Genomic DNA, 16,668 nt, shown 5'->3' on the forward strand with positions numbered 1-16,668 from the left:
GGTAGGATTTTAGACTATGTTAAGAGTGGAGCTTAGATGATGACTAAAAACAGTGGCTTTAGTTCCGGCCAAAATTCACCACTTGGTTTCAGCCATATTCAAAGCCAAAACCAATTTGTCCTCCGCACCTGCCCCCCCCCCCCCCCCCCAGCAGAAAATATGTACCACTGTGCGCCCCACCCCCACCCCCAGCAGAGACCTGGCCCTCCAGGCTGTCTGACATTATAAGCCCTACTTTAACAAAGCTTGGCGGTCTAGTGGCCTTTTTGGCGGCCCCCTTCCACTATTGAATCGAGATGGCTGCCAAAACTGATGCAGGAGAACCCGGCAGACATTTTGAGATTAGCACCAATATATAGGCATTTCTACATGATGCCGCAACACCAATCCAATCCAGTAGTCTGAAGAGCAGTTTTCTAATGGACTCAGCATAGTCATATTCATTATGGCAACAATTAACCAACCATCACCCGTTTTTACTAAGTAACATTTTACTCTCTAATTTTAACAATACAGATTTGCAATACATGCAAATCCGTCCCATGGGTACCAATCTCAAAAATGGCTGCCATGACCTCCAGCAGCAGTCTTGCGAGGCTGGAGCAGGAAGTCTTGACATTGTCAGTAGTGACAGCAGGCAGGAACAAATGGGCTCCATTCCTGCCCCCTAAGCGACCACTGCATCATCAGGGTTTAAGGTAGGCCTTGGGAGGGCCTACAGGGTGGTCAGTCAGCCCCAGGGAGGGGGAGAAATGGTGGTAGCAGAGAATGATCATGGATGAGGGGTGTTGAAAGTTTCAGTTTCTGCTGAAAATGTAATATCTATTTTTTCAAGAAATGGGGAACTTAAGGGGTAGTAGTTACTAACCTGTGGTACACCTTAGTAACTTGCATAGTAAACTTCACTCTGCCTTGCTGCAACAGGAAACTTTAAGTGTTCCTGGCTGCAGCAATGCAAAGATAGCAAAGATAACTTGGGGCCACTATGTTGTTAAAGGCAAGTGCTTGAAAACCTCAATCCATCTCCCCCCCCCCCCCCCCCAACCCGTGCATCAAATACAAATATGCCACCCCCTCAATACTCCACTTGTCACCTACCCCCCCGGGGGGGGGGGGGGGGGGTTGTGGAGGGGGGCTATGGTGGATAGTGGAGGATCAGAAGCAATCCCCATATTTTTCTGCCCTGGCTGTAAAATAGTGCCATTCCAACCCTAGCAATAGTCTTTATTAAAAATTTGATATACCACCCTTCAACAGAGTAATCAAAGTGGTTCACAATGTAGAGACACTCCAGCTTCTGGCCAATGTCCTATATTGCGCTCCCTCAGCGCTGATGAAGATGAGGTTGAATCCTTCCTCTTCTTTGGAGTGTAATAAGGCACTGACATGTCCTTATCAGAAAGGAGAAGCAGCAAGCCAAATTCTACCTAAAGGTAGGAGTAAAAATGCCAACTAAGGATATATGTACAGGAATCTCTAGTCTCCTATTATCAATTAGGTGCTAGGGAACAGATTAAGGGTGGAGGTGGTGTTCTATTTAATGGCAGGGGTAAGGCTGATGCAGGCAACAGCCCCCTTTAGGAGGCTCCATTGGGGGGTATTAGGCCATGTGTTGCTGAGCAGATGCTCTTAAGGCATTATTTTTCTCCTAAAGCTGTTATTCATTTTGTATAATAATGAGTTGTTTTGCATGCTTTTCATGTCATACTGGTTATTTCTCAACCTACAGTAGCAAGCTCTTGGATGTTGACACTGCTTTATCAATTTGCTTTGACACTAACATCATCCGCTTTAATCACCCCCAGATCACTCTAGTTTTGTGCACATCACAATTTCATTCCTTATTCTGTCACTCTCTTGGATTTTAGCAACACAAATGCATGATTTTGCATTACAAATCAGTGCTTCTCGACTCAGTACTCAAGGCACACACAGACAAGTTGGATTTTCAGGATATCCACAATAAATATGTATGAGATAGATCTGCATTCCAAACAAGCAGAGCATGCAAATCTATTTCATGCAAATTAATTGTGTATATGCTAAAAACCTGACTGGGTAGGTGTGCCCTGAGGACTTGGTTAAGAAAAACTGTTATAAATTTAGGTGATAACCTCCAGACCTGGTGTTCTCAATGAATATGTATGAGATAGTAACACAGTACATGATGGCAGATAAAAACATGTATGGTCCATCTAGAGGGACCATTGGTCTGAGCCAATATGGCTGTTCAAAAATCGATTCACTCCTACTCATTCTACACCATTCAGGATTTTGCAGACCTCAATCATATTTTCCCTCAGCCGTCTCTTTCCCAAGCTGAAGAGCCCTAACCTCTTTAGCCTTTCCTCATATGCGAAGAGTTCGCTCTTCTTTGAACCTTTTCTAATTTCGCTGTATCTTTTTTGAGATACGGCAACCAGAAATGAATGCAGTACTCAAGATGAGGTCACTCCATGGAGTGATATAGAGGCACTAGTAAGAAAGGCCCGTTTCTGAGGCCAATGAAACGGGCACTAGCAAGGCCATTTCCTTCCCAACCCCCTCCCCTTTTTCGTGGACTTACCCTCCGTGCTTCAGGATCGTGGGCTCCCCCCCCCCCCCGCAGTGCCACGTAGAGTGGCTGGCTGGCTCCCTTGCTGCCTCCGACCTTCTGCCTGCCGCACTCCCTCCGTTGGTCGGGGCTGGCTGGCTCATTTGCTCCCTCGCTGCCTGGGTGCCTCAAGCAGTGTTGCAGATCGATGTGTGCCCCGCCCTCGCGTCAAACGTGATGACGTCAAGGGTGGAGCGAAGCGATTCGTTAACTGTTATTGCTCCGCCCTCGACGTCATCACGTTTGTTGCGAGGGCGGGGCAAACAGGCATGGGGACAAATTCCGATCTCTGCCACCTCAAAAACCGAAAGTTGCAGCGCTTCATTAGAACGTTGAGGTAGCGAATTATGTGCGGAAGGGGCGTGGCTGTGGGCGGGTCTCAGTGAGAGTGAGTGGTGCATGAGTGATAGTGAGTGGTGACAGCCTAAGTGCAGGGCTTCAGTGTTTCCCTGCCACAGAGTGAGCTTTGAGGTGAGAATTATTTATATAGATTATAGTATTTTGGGGCTTATTTACTATCCTTTTCCTAATAATTCCTAGAATCCTGTTTGCTTCTTTGGCCGCTGCCACATACTGGGCAGAAGATTTCAGCGTATTGTCTACAATGATACCTAGATCTTTTTCTTGGGTGCTGTCCCCCAAGGTGAACCCTAGTATCAGGTAACTATGATTCTGATTATTTTTCCCAATGTTTGTCATTTTGCATTTGTCTACATTAAATTTTATCTGCCATTTGGATGCCCAATCTTTCAATTTCCTAAGGTCTTTCTGCAATTTTTCACAGTCCACAAGTGTTTTAACAGACTTGTGGACTTGTACCTTCAGCACTCCCAGATTTGAAGGAATAATATTCTAATTAAACAGGTCATTCTCCATGTGGTAAATGCTCGGTTTGCAAACATTGCATTACCCTTGATTCTTTTAGACACTCATTCAGAAAATGGGATTTCATTATTAGATTATGTACTAACTATACATCATCCAATATGATTTATGCTACTGTATACCCATGTGATCTTCTTTATATTGAGAAAACAAAGAGAATGATAAAGACGAGAATTTTTGAACATAGAAAGTTGTATTAGCAGAAAAGTATAATCTGCCCCCTTAGTTCCTGATTGGTATCTGTTCAACCACACAATTGAAGATTTAAAGTTTTTTGTTTTGAAGCAAACTTGACCTTCCTTTATTTCATGAAGAACAGTGTTTAATTTTTGAATTTAAAACAGTAGAACCTAGAGTTTGAATGCTGAACTTAGAGACCTTTTCTTTAAGAATTGTTTTGCTCATGCCGATTCATACATTTTTTTTTTTACAAATTTTGTTACAGTATTTATCTTTTAAGTTAATATAATTTGTGAGCCACAGAAATTTGTGCATGCAGTATCATTTTTTATCAATGATGTATTACATTTTAAATATATTTATATAAATTATAGATGTTTTTATAACACTATGATGTACTAATTTGAAATGTCCCTTTATATGTAATTGCTATGAACATTACATTAGCTCATGTCTTTCTGTAACTATTCACTTTTTTGTGTGCTAATACTATCTGTATTAATGATGTAATTTATATGGATGTTCTACATTATGATACTGAATAGAAATGTATCTACATTCATATTGATCAGTTATCTACATTTTTCACAAAGGTGGTTTCAATATCTTCAGTACTTTCTGTGGTCTTACATTTAATAGATTCTATGAGATTTTTTAGCGATGGTTTCACTCATGGTTTTCACTTTCCATATCTTTAGCACTTTTTGTGCAGTTATATTCTAACAGAACTGTTTTTAGCATATTTAATAAGTGTTCAATATACTTTGTGTTATACATTTTATCAATTTAGCCTTGTAAAGTTGTTTTTTTCTCTTGCAATGCTATGAATTATGTATCTCCCTTCACTACATTGACATTTCATGATGATGAACATTTATTAACATTTTAATTGATGCTGTAAGTTCATACTCATTCTAGTTTTCTCTTTTACATCCTTTTTAACTTTTTAAAACTAATTTGAATATCATTATTTTAGATATTTCTCAGTTATACTTATTTAATGGTTTATGCTTTGGTTTACTTGTTTTTTTGTCTTAACATGCTTTTTAACCTTTAGTTTTACATTGTAATTTATTGATGTGTATAAGTATTGTTTGTTTTCATTTGTAAACCTCTGACGCAGGCCTAACGGCTGAAATACGGCTTGTGTTGAGTCTTTGATACCTACCAATACATTTCTGCACCACATTTATTTTGGGACTATTCTTGTCACCTTTGCTTTTTCTTGAATAGTTTTGTCTCATCTGTAAATTTAATCACCTCACTTGTACCGATTTCCAGATTATTTATAAATATGTTAAATAGCATTGGTCCCAAAAGAGATCTGCGGCACTCCACTATTCACCCTCCTCCATTGAAATAAATGTACATTTAACCCTACCCTTTGTTTTATGTCCAATAACCAATTCCTAATCCACACCAGAACATTGACTAACTTTTCCCAGGAGTCTCTCATGAGGTACTTTGTCAAAAGCCTTCTGAAAATTTAGATATACTACATTAACTGGCTCACCTTTATCAACATGTTTATTCAAGCCTTCAAAGATATGAAGCAAATTGGTGAGGCAGGACTTCCCATGGCTGAATCCATGCTGACTCTGTCCCATTAAATCATGTTTGTCTACGTGTTCTGTAATTTTATTCTTTATAATAGTTTCCACTTTTTTGCCTAGCACCGACATCAGGCTTACCACTCTAATTTCCTAGGTCACCCCTGAAACCCTTAAAAAAATTTTTTTTTTTTAAAATCGGTGTTACATTGGCCACCCTCCAACATGACCAGATATCAATTTTTTTTGAGGCACTAAGAAGACATGTTGTTTTTCTTCTTAGGATAGTGAAATGAGGTCTATCAGAGAACTAGTGGGCCAGTTAAAAACAAGAGAATGTATCATCAGAACAAGTATAAGTGGGCAAGAAAAAAAACAACAAAAAGTTTTAAAAAACCCAACAGAAATCAATTAAGAAGAAATCAAGATTTTTACCAAACCTCTGTAACTGATTTTTTAATGATACGTTATGTCTTTTCTGAAACCATCAATAACCTTTTGAGCTGGACTACTCAGAATGTTATTTCATTGGTCCACTGTTTTCAATATTTACAGAGATGTCAAAATCCAGTACTGTTACTCTAAACAGAAAAAAAAATTCCCCTCAATTTTTTTTTATTTTACCAACAATGCCTAAAAAAATATGTAAACAGTATTTTCTTTTACATAGCTGGAAAAGAAGTCAATTTGTTTGAAGACTATAAATTTTAGTTCAAATCAGCACAGCCTTGGTGCCCATGAATAAGGAATGAGTAAGGCTTCTTCACACAAATATACTACTCCAGTGTGCAAAGAAGGAAATAAACTTAAAAAAGGAACCTAAAATCTCTGAAACACATTAAAAAAAAGACAACAAAATACTTCCACATGACCTGAAATTAACTTAATTTATAAAAATTCATACTTTTTAGTTTGACCCATCAGAAATGTATAGTTTATACCCTCAGAACAATAGCTAATTACAAACTGAGAAGCTTCTCAAAACTGGAATTTTGTGCAACAAAAAGAATAAATTTTTGTTTTAACTAGACTTTACTAATAAAACAGAACAAAAATAAACACTCGTTAATTTTTAAGATTTAGTAGCTGTGAAGCCACCAAATAAGTTAATTTGTCTGTTAAACTTAATACATGTAATCCCAAAAGATACACATAAATGTGAATATATTAATATACCATCATGCAGAAATCTGTGCATGTTCACAATCATAACAAAAAGACAATATAAAAAAATAAGAATTTAATGGCTGCTTGGCATTACTATCCTTATCCTAATCAGCTCAGTTATTAACAGGTTACCAACACAAAATCCCCATAAACCTGGGGGTCTGTTTACTAAACCACGCTAGTGGCTTCCGTCCGGTATTGCCGACACAGCCTATTCAAAGTGAATGGGCTGTGTCAGCACTAGCAGAGCCAGCCGTGCTAGCGGCTTAGTAAACCCCAGAGCTGGTTTAGTAGCTCTGCAAAAAAATAAATATGGTGAAAAAGTTTTGTAAGCCTGCTGTATTACATTAATTTGCTTCCATATGTATTGGCTATTAAGATTTACTTGTAGGATATTTAGAGTGAAATTTCAATGGTTTATAAAGTTTAAGATACAGTTTTCTTTCTGTTCATGAAGACTTTGATTGCACCAGTGAAGTCAGCAGATAAAAGCACTTCTGTATGATCAGATTTCAAAGCACCTAAAAAAGAAAAAAAACAAACAAACAGAAAAAGATAGATACAGTTAAGTCTCAATAAACAAAAGATAAAGGCCTCTTTTACAAAGCGGCACTAGCAATTCCCACACAGCAAATGAGACGAAGCCCACAGGAACTGAATGGGTTTCCTCTCATTTACTGAACAGGAATCGCTAGCACAGCTTTGTAAGAGGCCCTAAATTAATTGTTTCTACCTGAAAATACTCCAGACTAAACTAATTTGCCTACAACTGCACTGTTTTGACCAACTATACTTGCTAAATGCAGTTTGCATAGCCAGAAGAATTTAAGTTGGGCGATTCTGTAATTCAATTAGTCAGGGAAATCAAAAACCTTGGAGTGACATTAAATTCTTCTTTCATTTAAGGTCCACTTTAAAATGTTAGTCAAATGGATTTTTTTTTTTATAACGGTTTTGAGAAGATTAAAAAAATCTGTTATCAGGGCCTAATTTTAGACATATTGTACAAACACTTATGCCTCCGATTACTGTAATTCGCTGTTCCTAGGGATTTCAAATAATGTATTGAAATCCTTGCAACTTGCACAGATTGCTGCCAAAAGTTTGCTAAACATTACAAAATTTGACCATATTTCCCCAGTGTTGTGGTTGTTGCATTGGCTTTCAGTGAAATGGTGTTTTAAATGTAAGATTCTGACCTTAATTCATAAAGCTTTGAATAATGAGTTCCCTGCAGCGTTGGTATCAAGCATGAGGATTTACTGTCCACCTCGAATGTTATGGTCAAAAGAAAAAAAAGTGTGTTTTAGATATTCCTTCATTCAGGCATATTAGATTAGAGTACAGATTTAAGATATTTTATGCTGAAGGCCTTGCTGTTTCAAAAGGCGTTTTGCTGATTTCTTGGGGGGGGGGGGGGGGGGGGGTGTTGGTTTTTAAGTTTTGTGTCAGAGTTAGTGAATATTTTATCTTTTGATTTTATGTAAGTTTATTTGATTATGTATGTGAACTTTGTGAACTGCCTAGTAGTTTAGTGTATAAACTGTATAATAAATAAATCTTCCTCCCCTGTACACATTTTTAGGCAAGATTTGCTCCACGTTGCATATAAACTCTACCTTGGTACCATAAAATTGTCAAGATTGTAGACCATAATATTAAAATAACAAGTCTTTCTATTGAAAAGCATCCTTTACTCCAAATTTGTGGGCTCAAGGAAAACAAAAGTAGATGTCAGACACCTAATGTGATCAGTTGGTACTGGTGCAAATATACATGTATTCCAGGTGAGAATTAATAACAGACATGCCTTAATATTGTCTGTGGTAATAATATAAAAATACCCATTGGGGACATTAAAAAAATTGGACTCTATCCTTCTCTTTCTGGAACCTTGACCACTGGAATATGGCTGCAGCATTCAGTTCGTACTCAATGGTTCCACCCCCGCCTCCTGCATGGGCTTGCTGCTAGGATGGAAATTGGTGCAGACGGTCTGGATACGTGAGTGCGCAATAACTCAGACTAGAGAATGACATGGGGATGGGGATACATGGTTAACAGCGGGAATGGAGACAAACTTTGCCCTTTTGTCACTTTCTAAAAGTGAGACTAGCCTTAAAACAGGCTGTTCCAACTAGACGGAACAGCATTTATAAAATACTAGTATCAATATGTTAAACATTACATCTTAGACAACTGGCAACTGAATTCAATGATAAAAAAAAAACTGCAGAAGCTGATTTTGGATTTAAATGAAGCACTGTTAAATGACATCATTTGTGTCTTGCCTGCCTTTGATTTGTCAACAAGAGTCTTGTCTGCTGATCAAAATCCTACCATCTGCAATGCCCTTACATCATGTGCTGAGTTGCTCAAGCATCTTATTGTTACTGCAACAGATTCATCCATGGTTGCTGGCATCAAGGAGCATTTCCAACAATTGACACTTATTTTCCTGTTCATCCACTACACAGTACTGGTTCTCTTCTACACCCATGTCTGAAGAGCAATCCAATTATCTTCCCAGATGATGTAAAAACACAGGCAACCGAATGTTGAAAAAGGCTGTACCAAAACCAGATGGAAATGGAAGGCTCAAGTCCTTCAATACCAGCAACTCAGGATCCTCCACAATCCAAGTTCCCAAAAAGTATCCAAAAGAATGAAAATAGATGTTAGCAGTTTTATGAGCAACTTTTGAAGGTTACTGTTAATGAACTGGTCAGTTATTTATATTTGAGTGATACAGACGACAATGTTTTGATTTTTTAGAGAAACAAGCAACAGTGCTGGTCAAAACTCGCAAAACTGTGCATTCCTGCTACCAGCACATCTTTGGAGAGGACATTTTCTATTTCAGGAAGGACTGTGGAAGACAAGAGAGCTAGACTGAATCCTGAGATTGTGGATTATCTATTGTTCACCCACAGATTAAAAAATCATAACAGTGCTTCATATGGCATATTTCTCCCCCGCTAGGGCATACAAAGCGGGTTATATTTTGTCCCCCTGGACATTTTAACAGGGAGGATTTGCGTGGGGTTGGAAGGGCAGAGGATGGTGGTGGGGTTCTTTCAGCTGCTCGTTATTGTTTTCAATTTGTGATTTATAAACAACAGTTGTACAAAATATGGTTCCTTTTTATACTTTAATAAGATTTAAATATAAAATCATAAGTGTTCAATGCTTGTGCAGATGAGGACAGAGCCCGCAGGGACAAAGACTGTGAGAACATGGCAGGGACAAACTTTGTCCATGTGTCATTCTCTCAGACTCCACTGCTAATTGCTGCTTGTGATCTTCTCCATCAGATCTAGAATGGTTTCTGGCTTGATTTAGAGCATAAGAATTTTCATCATATCAAAGCCCTCTGGGATGCATACAAAGGCTTTAGCTAGGGCCACTCTGCTCTTGTGTTTCATCTCATTTGTTGAATATTTCAAGTCCTTGACAGCAGATGATTTTTGGAGCGTATCTGCTTACTGCTTGCAGCCTTATATTAAGACATCAAAGTAGAAGAAAACTATTTCACTACAGTCTGACTGCCAAGGGATGATGCTGATAATGGGTACTTACAGCCCGCTCTATCCCTAAATTTAGGTTCAGAGAGGATTAACAGCATAAGAAAAGGACATCAGTCCAGAACTACAACAATAATAATTATAACAAAATAAAATTACTATAATTTCATGGCAAAAGCTTTCAGAACAGATGCTCGTTTCATATCCCCTTGTCTTTTAGGGAGCCACAGAGTATATCCCCACTCCTTTCTGAATTCCAGTACCAGTTTTGCTTTCAACACCTCTTTCAGGAGAGAACTAAAGGTATCAACTACTCTTTCTGAGAAAAAAATGTTTCCTTTGTTTTTGACCCCCACCTCCCTGTAGTTTCGTATCATTTCCTCTAGTTCTAGAGCTTCTCCTCATCTGGAAAAGGTTTGTTTTTCAATAATTCCTTTCAAGTATTTAAATGTCTGTATCACAGCCCCTCTGTCTCTTGTTATATTTTCTGATGGAGACCTCTCATCACTTTGGTTGCTTTCCTCTGGACCATGAAGGCCATCTTGATACTTGGGAGTGGAAGTAAAAGGAATCAAGAAGCACATTAAAGCTTAAGATATGAAAGACACATCTATGAGAAACAAGATGATTCTGGAATGCCACAGTGCATTTTATCTCTAATGTACAAAAACAAACAACCTTATGTACCTCACATATCATCTTAGTAAAAAAGACTTCTGAATCATGAGCTACCTGCTTCTGGGTTATTTTAAAAACCTTAATGCTAGGAATCAAGATGACATCCAGGCTGGAATATGTGTGAGAGCTCCCAAGTACTTGATTTTCTCTGTTCTCTTGCTGTTTGCCTTGATTCCCTTGTAAGTCCCAGGGCTTTCCTCCTGGTTCTGGGAGTAATCTAGTATCAAACCAGATGCCAGAACATTTTAGGATTCAGCCACTGGAACAGAGAGCTACCATGTCAGCGGGGCCTGCCGGCTTTTTGACAGAACGTAAGCTTGGAAGAAACTTTGCTCAGTCCCCTCCCAAGAGTAGCTCCACCTCAACCCAGAAGCAATGTTGGCAAGGTTAGCATGCTGGGACAAGGAGAGCTAAATGCTGCTGCTGACTCTTCAGTATTTGGTAATGGAGGGGTTCCCACAGTGACTTTTCTCTTTGAGAATGTTTTCAGCTTTGTAGCAGCCTGGTTCCAGGAGAGCAGTTATAAGGGTTGATGAACTTGCTGGTGGAGGTCCTAGCAGGTTGATAAACCAGCTATAGTGAACAAAGTGTCCCCATGGAATGTTATTCAAGATTTGCACACTTCTCTCCATCTAACATCTAAATCAGTAGTTAAAGATGCAAACTTATTGAAAGAGAAGTTGGACTGTTTCCTTGGGTCTGGAGCAGCAAACCACTAAGGTGGGAATGCTGAAAGAAGCTGAGCTCCAGGATTTTAAATGTGATGAATATTAAGGATAGGGGTATTACAGCTCTCAAGCAAGAATATGGTTTATTAGATTTATTATACTGCCTTTCCTAAAAGGATTACAATGCAGTGTACAAAGCAAAAATGCTGAGAAAACGGAACACCATTATAATACAGGAAAGTGTGTAGCAGAAATGTTAAAGCTAAATAAGATAACTACAAATCAAACAAATTAAGTATTCAACCGAGAAGAGTCACAGATATTGCAAGGAACAATCAGCAAAGGGAAAGAGACTAGGGGTTTCAGTTGACCCTCTTGGTAGTACCATCAACCACCTGCAAGCCAAAGACCTGCAAGGATAAGTGAATCTTCAAAGATGATCTAAGTTTGGTGTAGGATGGTTCCAGATATATAGCAGCTGAAGTGATGCAAAAAGAATGCATGATTCCTAGAGAAGTCATATTGCATCTGGGGATGTACAGACGCTGATCATTGAAAGCACAGGACTCTGGATGGTACATAAGGAGTGATCAGAGTAGAGAGACAGGCAGGGATACCTGTATGCAAAGCTTTGTGAGAGCTACACTTTAAACTGAATAAAGAAAATGATAGGGAGCCAATGATGCCGAATGAGTAAAAGGGTAACACGATCAAATCTATAGGTATGGGAAAGAGTCCAGACAGCTATGTTTTTGATCAATTGGAGACGTTGGGTGAAGCAATGTGGTTATATTACAATAGTCTAGCATGACAAAGAAAGCATAGAGAAGTTCATCTAGGAACAGTTGTTTTGGTAGGAGCAAACTATTCTAAATGGCGAAGAGAGAAAGCAAGACCTGACTAAAGTACTACTCTGGAAAATCAGCTTTGAAACTTACGAAGTTCCTAGAAGGCTCAACAGACGTGACAACTGAGCACATCACATTCTTCTTGTGACTTTTGCTTTAGAGACGGATAGGAATAGATTTTATATGTTTGTCAGAAAACTGTTTGATTTTTGTTTTGTGATGGGTTGAAGATAAGCTGCACGATAAAAGTATTGCATTGACCAGGAAGTCATATCGAAAGTTTTCATACACGTCAAGCATTTGGATTAAGTTCATGGTTCAAAGCTAAGTAACATCTTTATATTTTTTGCAATTTTTCAAAGACTTTGAACAGTCCTTTATTAGGTGGAGGCAGGGCGTGCTATGATGTCTATGAGGTGTTTTACTCTTTGACTCCTGAGTCTATGTATATACACCTAAAAAAACTGAGCACACACATCATTAATAATTTATTTTGGAATTGTTTAGTTGTGAATTTTGAACTAATATAGTTTCTGATCTATATATATGTGACATATAAAGAAACTGAATTTAATGAAAACCCGATTATTATATTGTCATATTAATGAAACATTTTGGGAACTGAATGTTCCAAGTTTTCCTGATTTTTCTAGACACACTCACAAAAGGAAGAGGGAATTCCTTGCCCTTAGCCCTATATTTTCTTTCCCTGGGAGTTACTTTCCTTTTAAATTTTTCCTGTAGATGATTTGTGTCTTTAAATGGTTTAAATCTGCTTTAAAAACTTGGCTTTTCCAGCATTCATTTGACCATGCCTAGGTAGTCTGCAGTCTTATCTCACTGGGATTATTCCTTCTCTAACCCTCTCCTTCCTCCTCCTCCTCTCTCTCCCAGGCTTCCCTCCCCCCCCACCTTCCTCCAACCCAATTTGTGATTTTCTGCCCTATTCTTTTGCCCTCTCTTTTCTATTTTCCCTTAGCCTGATTGATCTATGTGCATGGAAATTATTTCTTTCCTATCAAATTTGTAGTTTTTTTTTCTTTTATTATGTTTGTGATTTTAGATTTATACTGCCTTGATCTGCAAGGCAGTATAGAAAGTATGAATAAACTATAAGCAATATTTTCTTTGAACCCCCAAAATTGCTAAAGAAGAAAAATCCTGTAAACGATGGCTTTGGTTGTTAGATCTCTTCCTTAGCCTTAGTTTGTTTGCTTGTTTTTTTTTTTTTATTTCCTTTGGGGGAACATTTTCTTCTCTTGGCTCCTGTGGATTAAATTAAGCTTGTTAGATTTTCTTTATTTTGGTTTTCTCTTGTTCCCTTTGTTGTATTTGTGGGTTGTATTTCCTCACATTCATGTGAGTTTGAATGCAAATTTGTTGTAATATTTGAAAACATTAAATTAAAAAAAACTTTGCTATTCTATTTTTCTTGTACATGAACTCAGTCTATGGCACATATTTATCATGAAAGCATAACAATTGCACATTCAAAAATGTATGTAAATAACCATCAATCAGGTTTGCTACAGCTTGCCTTAGACATTAAAGTGAACTTATTTCCAGCACATGAACAACTAGTTTTCGCTCCACTCCCAGTGCGTGAGTGGTTTTATGTACCTACCGGAAGGTATGGTATCTGATGATTCAGTGTCATCCCCCTTGTGATCAGCTTCTGGTCTCTCAGATGGAATTTCCAATGACACCATCAGGCTTGGATTTGGTGCAAAGATCGCAGATGTCACAACTGCATTGTGTGCTTAATAAAGGAAGAATATTTTAACTTTAGAATTAGTATCTGGTGTCATTCAAAAGAAGTATCAAAAGCCTGAATCAAATTACAAAAGTGAGACATGGAATTTCACTGTTACTGCATCATTTTAACTAACTATCCTCTAAAAACGATAAATGTAGGCATGAACATTCAACAGGAAGAGATTATGGCCATATGTAAAGAAAGGACAAGGATTAAGAGCAAAAACATGACCTCCTGGTTGAGGACAGCTTATACCTAAGCTGAAGCCTCATGACAAAACAGAATGTGTGTTACTCCTGTGTTTAAAACAGCTTTAAAACCTTACATATTTAGACACCGTTCCCTCTCTGAGGGGGCCATGAGTATCTGCTTGGTTCTTTTAAATATATATCTTTTCAATCCCTGTCTATTCATTTTGTAGGCATTTACAACTTGAACTCGGTACGATTGTTATATCTACAATTTGGTAAGCTTGTTTAATGATGACTTTTTATATATAAATACATTACCAACTACATCGATGACGTTATAGCCCGATCAGACAAACTACATTATCCTATTTATTAGAATTACTATATGATACATGCCTTCAAAGAGCATATAAATATGACTAGCCCCTACAATCCTGGATATATATTTGTATATATATGTGGACATATATGTCTGCTTATATCTTAAAACTGATTGGAGTTGTCTCTATTATTATTATATGGTTGCTAGAACATCGTAATTTTACATAAGTTATTAAATCAATATGTCTATCTTTTGAATTGTCTGTAATATTAATATCATTAATATATTTTAATCTAATTTTATATATTATCTATGTTAGTAATCAATACGATGCTGTCACTATTTATTTTGTGTGTCCTATTTTATTGATGTATTTATATGTTTTTATTAATAGACCCCTGAGGCAGGCGCCTTGTTGGCGCCGAAACACGGCCCGTGTCGGGTCTTTGGCTAATAAAGTACTCCTGTTGTCCTAGTCTTGAAGGCCCAGTGTTGCTTTTTTCTTTTGGTGATACAGGAGACCTAACCATGTATGTCATTGTGCATCAGCACATATGGCAGTTAAATAGAGTGATACTGTTTATAAAACCTTCCTGTGGACACTTGTGCTACGTTAGCTGCTTTCCCATTTGAAGAATATGCTCCTCTCACTCCCATAATGTTATAGGATTTTATGGATACTGCTAAATAGATGCTTATAGTGCTGCTTTTCATTTAATTTTATACGCTCCTATAATAATAATTTTAAAATTAAATGAAAACAGCACTTCATGCATTTCAACTGGGTACGGAAGTATTTATGAAACCGTGAGAAGTGTGCTGTACACTTTGCTACACACAAAGTCTTAATAGCATATTCTGGTAGAGGTAGTATACAAAAAAAACAGTCCAGCTAAAGTACACATCACTAATTGTATAATTTCAGTTATAAAACACAGCTTACAACTGCTTTTCAGCATATCATTTAGAAATTATTCAGGTGCCTGTAATACAGCCCTGTAACCTCTAGTCTAGCACCTCTATATATGTAAAGAGAAGAAAAAAAATCAGCACCTAATTAAAGAGAGTTAAACAACTGAAAGGAGAACAAACTCCTCTCAAATTCACATATAAATATGTGTTACTTGTGCAGGTTTACTTGCACTAATCTAAGATCAACTGCTGGTGCTTTACCTTTTTTTTTTTTTTTTTTTAGTGCTAACAACACTTCTGTTTGTCACATTTTTGAAAATCATTTTCCAAGACTTTTTTTGACCAAGTGCTAACTACTCTGTACTATTTTATGTCTTTCTTTTTATTAATTATTTTATGTTTTTTTGCCTCCCTTTCTTTCCTATCGTTAAATGGAGTTCTTTTCTCTTTCAAATCAGAATTTTAGTCTGTACACTGGTCTGTTTTGCCTTGGTAGCTACAGTGAATTAGCAAATTTAAATAAACTATAAATTACTAGGTAGTCCAATTTTACACACAAAGGATTTAAGATATTATCCTTATAAGCGTTACATTGATCATTTCATGTATAATCTAGTTGTGGCACACTTCCAAAGATAATCTAAATGAAAGCACTTATCTGCATATAGAAGGAATGTCAATCGACAACTGCTGCTAGAAGAAATGAATGCCCAATTAAACTTGATAAGCCTCTTCATAATTACTGATATACTAGACTTTTCTATTCATCTCCTTTCTGCCACATATTCAATTTTAGCAGCTGTTTAAATCACCAACTCTAAGTGAACTATACCCAATTTTACAGTTATCAATATTAATAAATACAGAAAATGAGATTTTTTTTTTACCTTTAATACCTTCCCAGAAATCATTACGATCTCTTCTTACTGAAGTAAACTTGCTTAAGTCATGGTAAGTGCTCCAGATGTAAACATATTTATCTTCAGAACCACTGACAATGTAAGTATAATCATGGCTTTAAGAAAAAAAAAATCAAGCACTTGTTATTTTAATTACTGCTGCTTGTATTAGTAAATTCACATTTTTTCCCCTTGTTAAAATGTTCCTGTACTCCTGAAGCTTTCATTTGCACATTTCTTGACTTTCTACCTGAGGCAGTTTTTGCTCACATTGGTCTTAGGTGACACAAGCTTTCATGCACTGAGACCCTAATGATCAGATGCAAACACGGATGTTAGTGGCCAACAGCGCCGTACTAGCACCTGCATTTGCTTCCGCTCAATGATCCGAGCCGGTGAGCACGTGTAACAACATGCTCGCTGGCTCTGAACACAATGAGCATAGAAATGCATACTAAACAGGGCTTTATTTATTCCTCCCCAATGCTCAGTGGG

General features: G+C 37.5%; 1 protein-coding gene across 2 annotated transcripts in view; it reads right to left on the reverse strand.

The window, feature by feature from the left end:
- Positions 1-6,614: 6,614 nt before the first annotated feature.
- The window catches only part of WDR44 (WD repeat domain 44), a 113,662-nt gene continuing 103,608 nt past the window's right edge, over positions 6,615-16,668 (reverse strand). For both annotated transcript variants that reach the window (XM_030208978.1, XM_030208977.1), the window contains 3 exons: positions 16,162-16,289; positions 13,718-13,852; positions 6,615-6,896 (listed from right to left, as the gene is read on the reverse strand). In XM_030208978.1, the coding sequence (XP_030064838.1) occupies positions 6,802-6,896; positions 13,718-13,852; positions 16,162-16,289 (358 nt within the window). In that variant the 3' untranslated portion in view covers positions 6,615-6,801. The remainder of the gene's footprint in view (positions 6,897-13,717; positions 13,853-16,161; positions 16,290-16,668) is intronic.

The sequence above is a fragment of the Microcaecilia unicolor genome, chromosome 7, assembly GCF_901765095.1.
Source record: "Microcaecilia unicolor chromosome 7, aMicUni1.1, whole genome shotgun sequence".
Classification (NCBI taxonomy): Eukaryota; Metazoa; Chordata; class Amphibia; order Gymnophiona; family Siphonopidae; genus Microcaecilia; species Microcaecilia unicolor.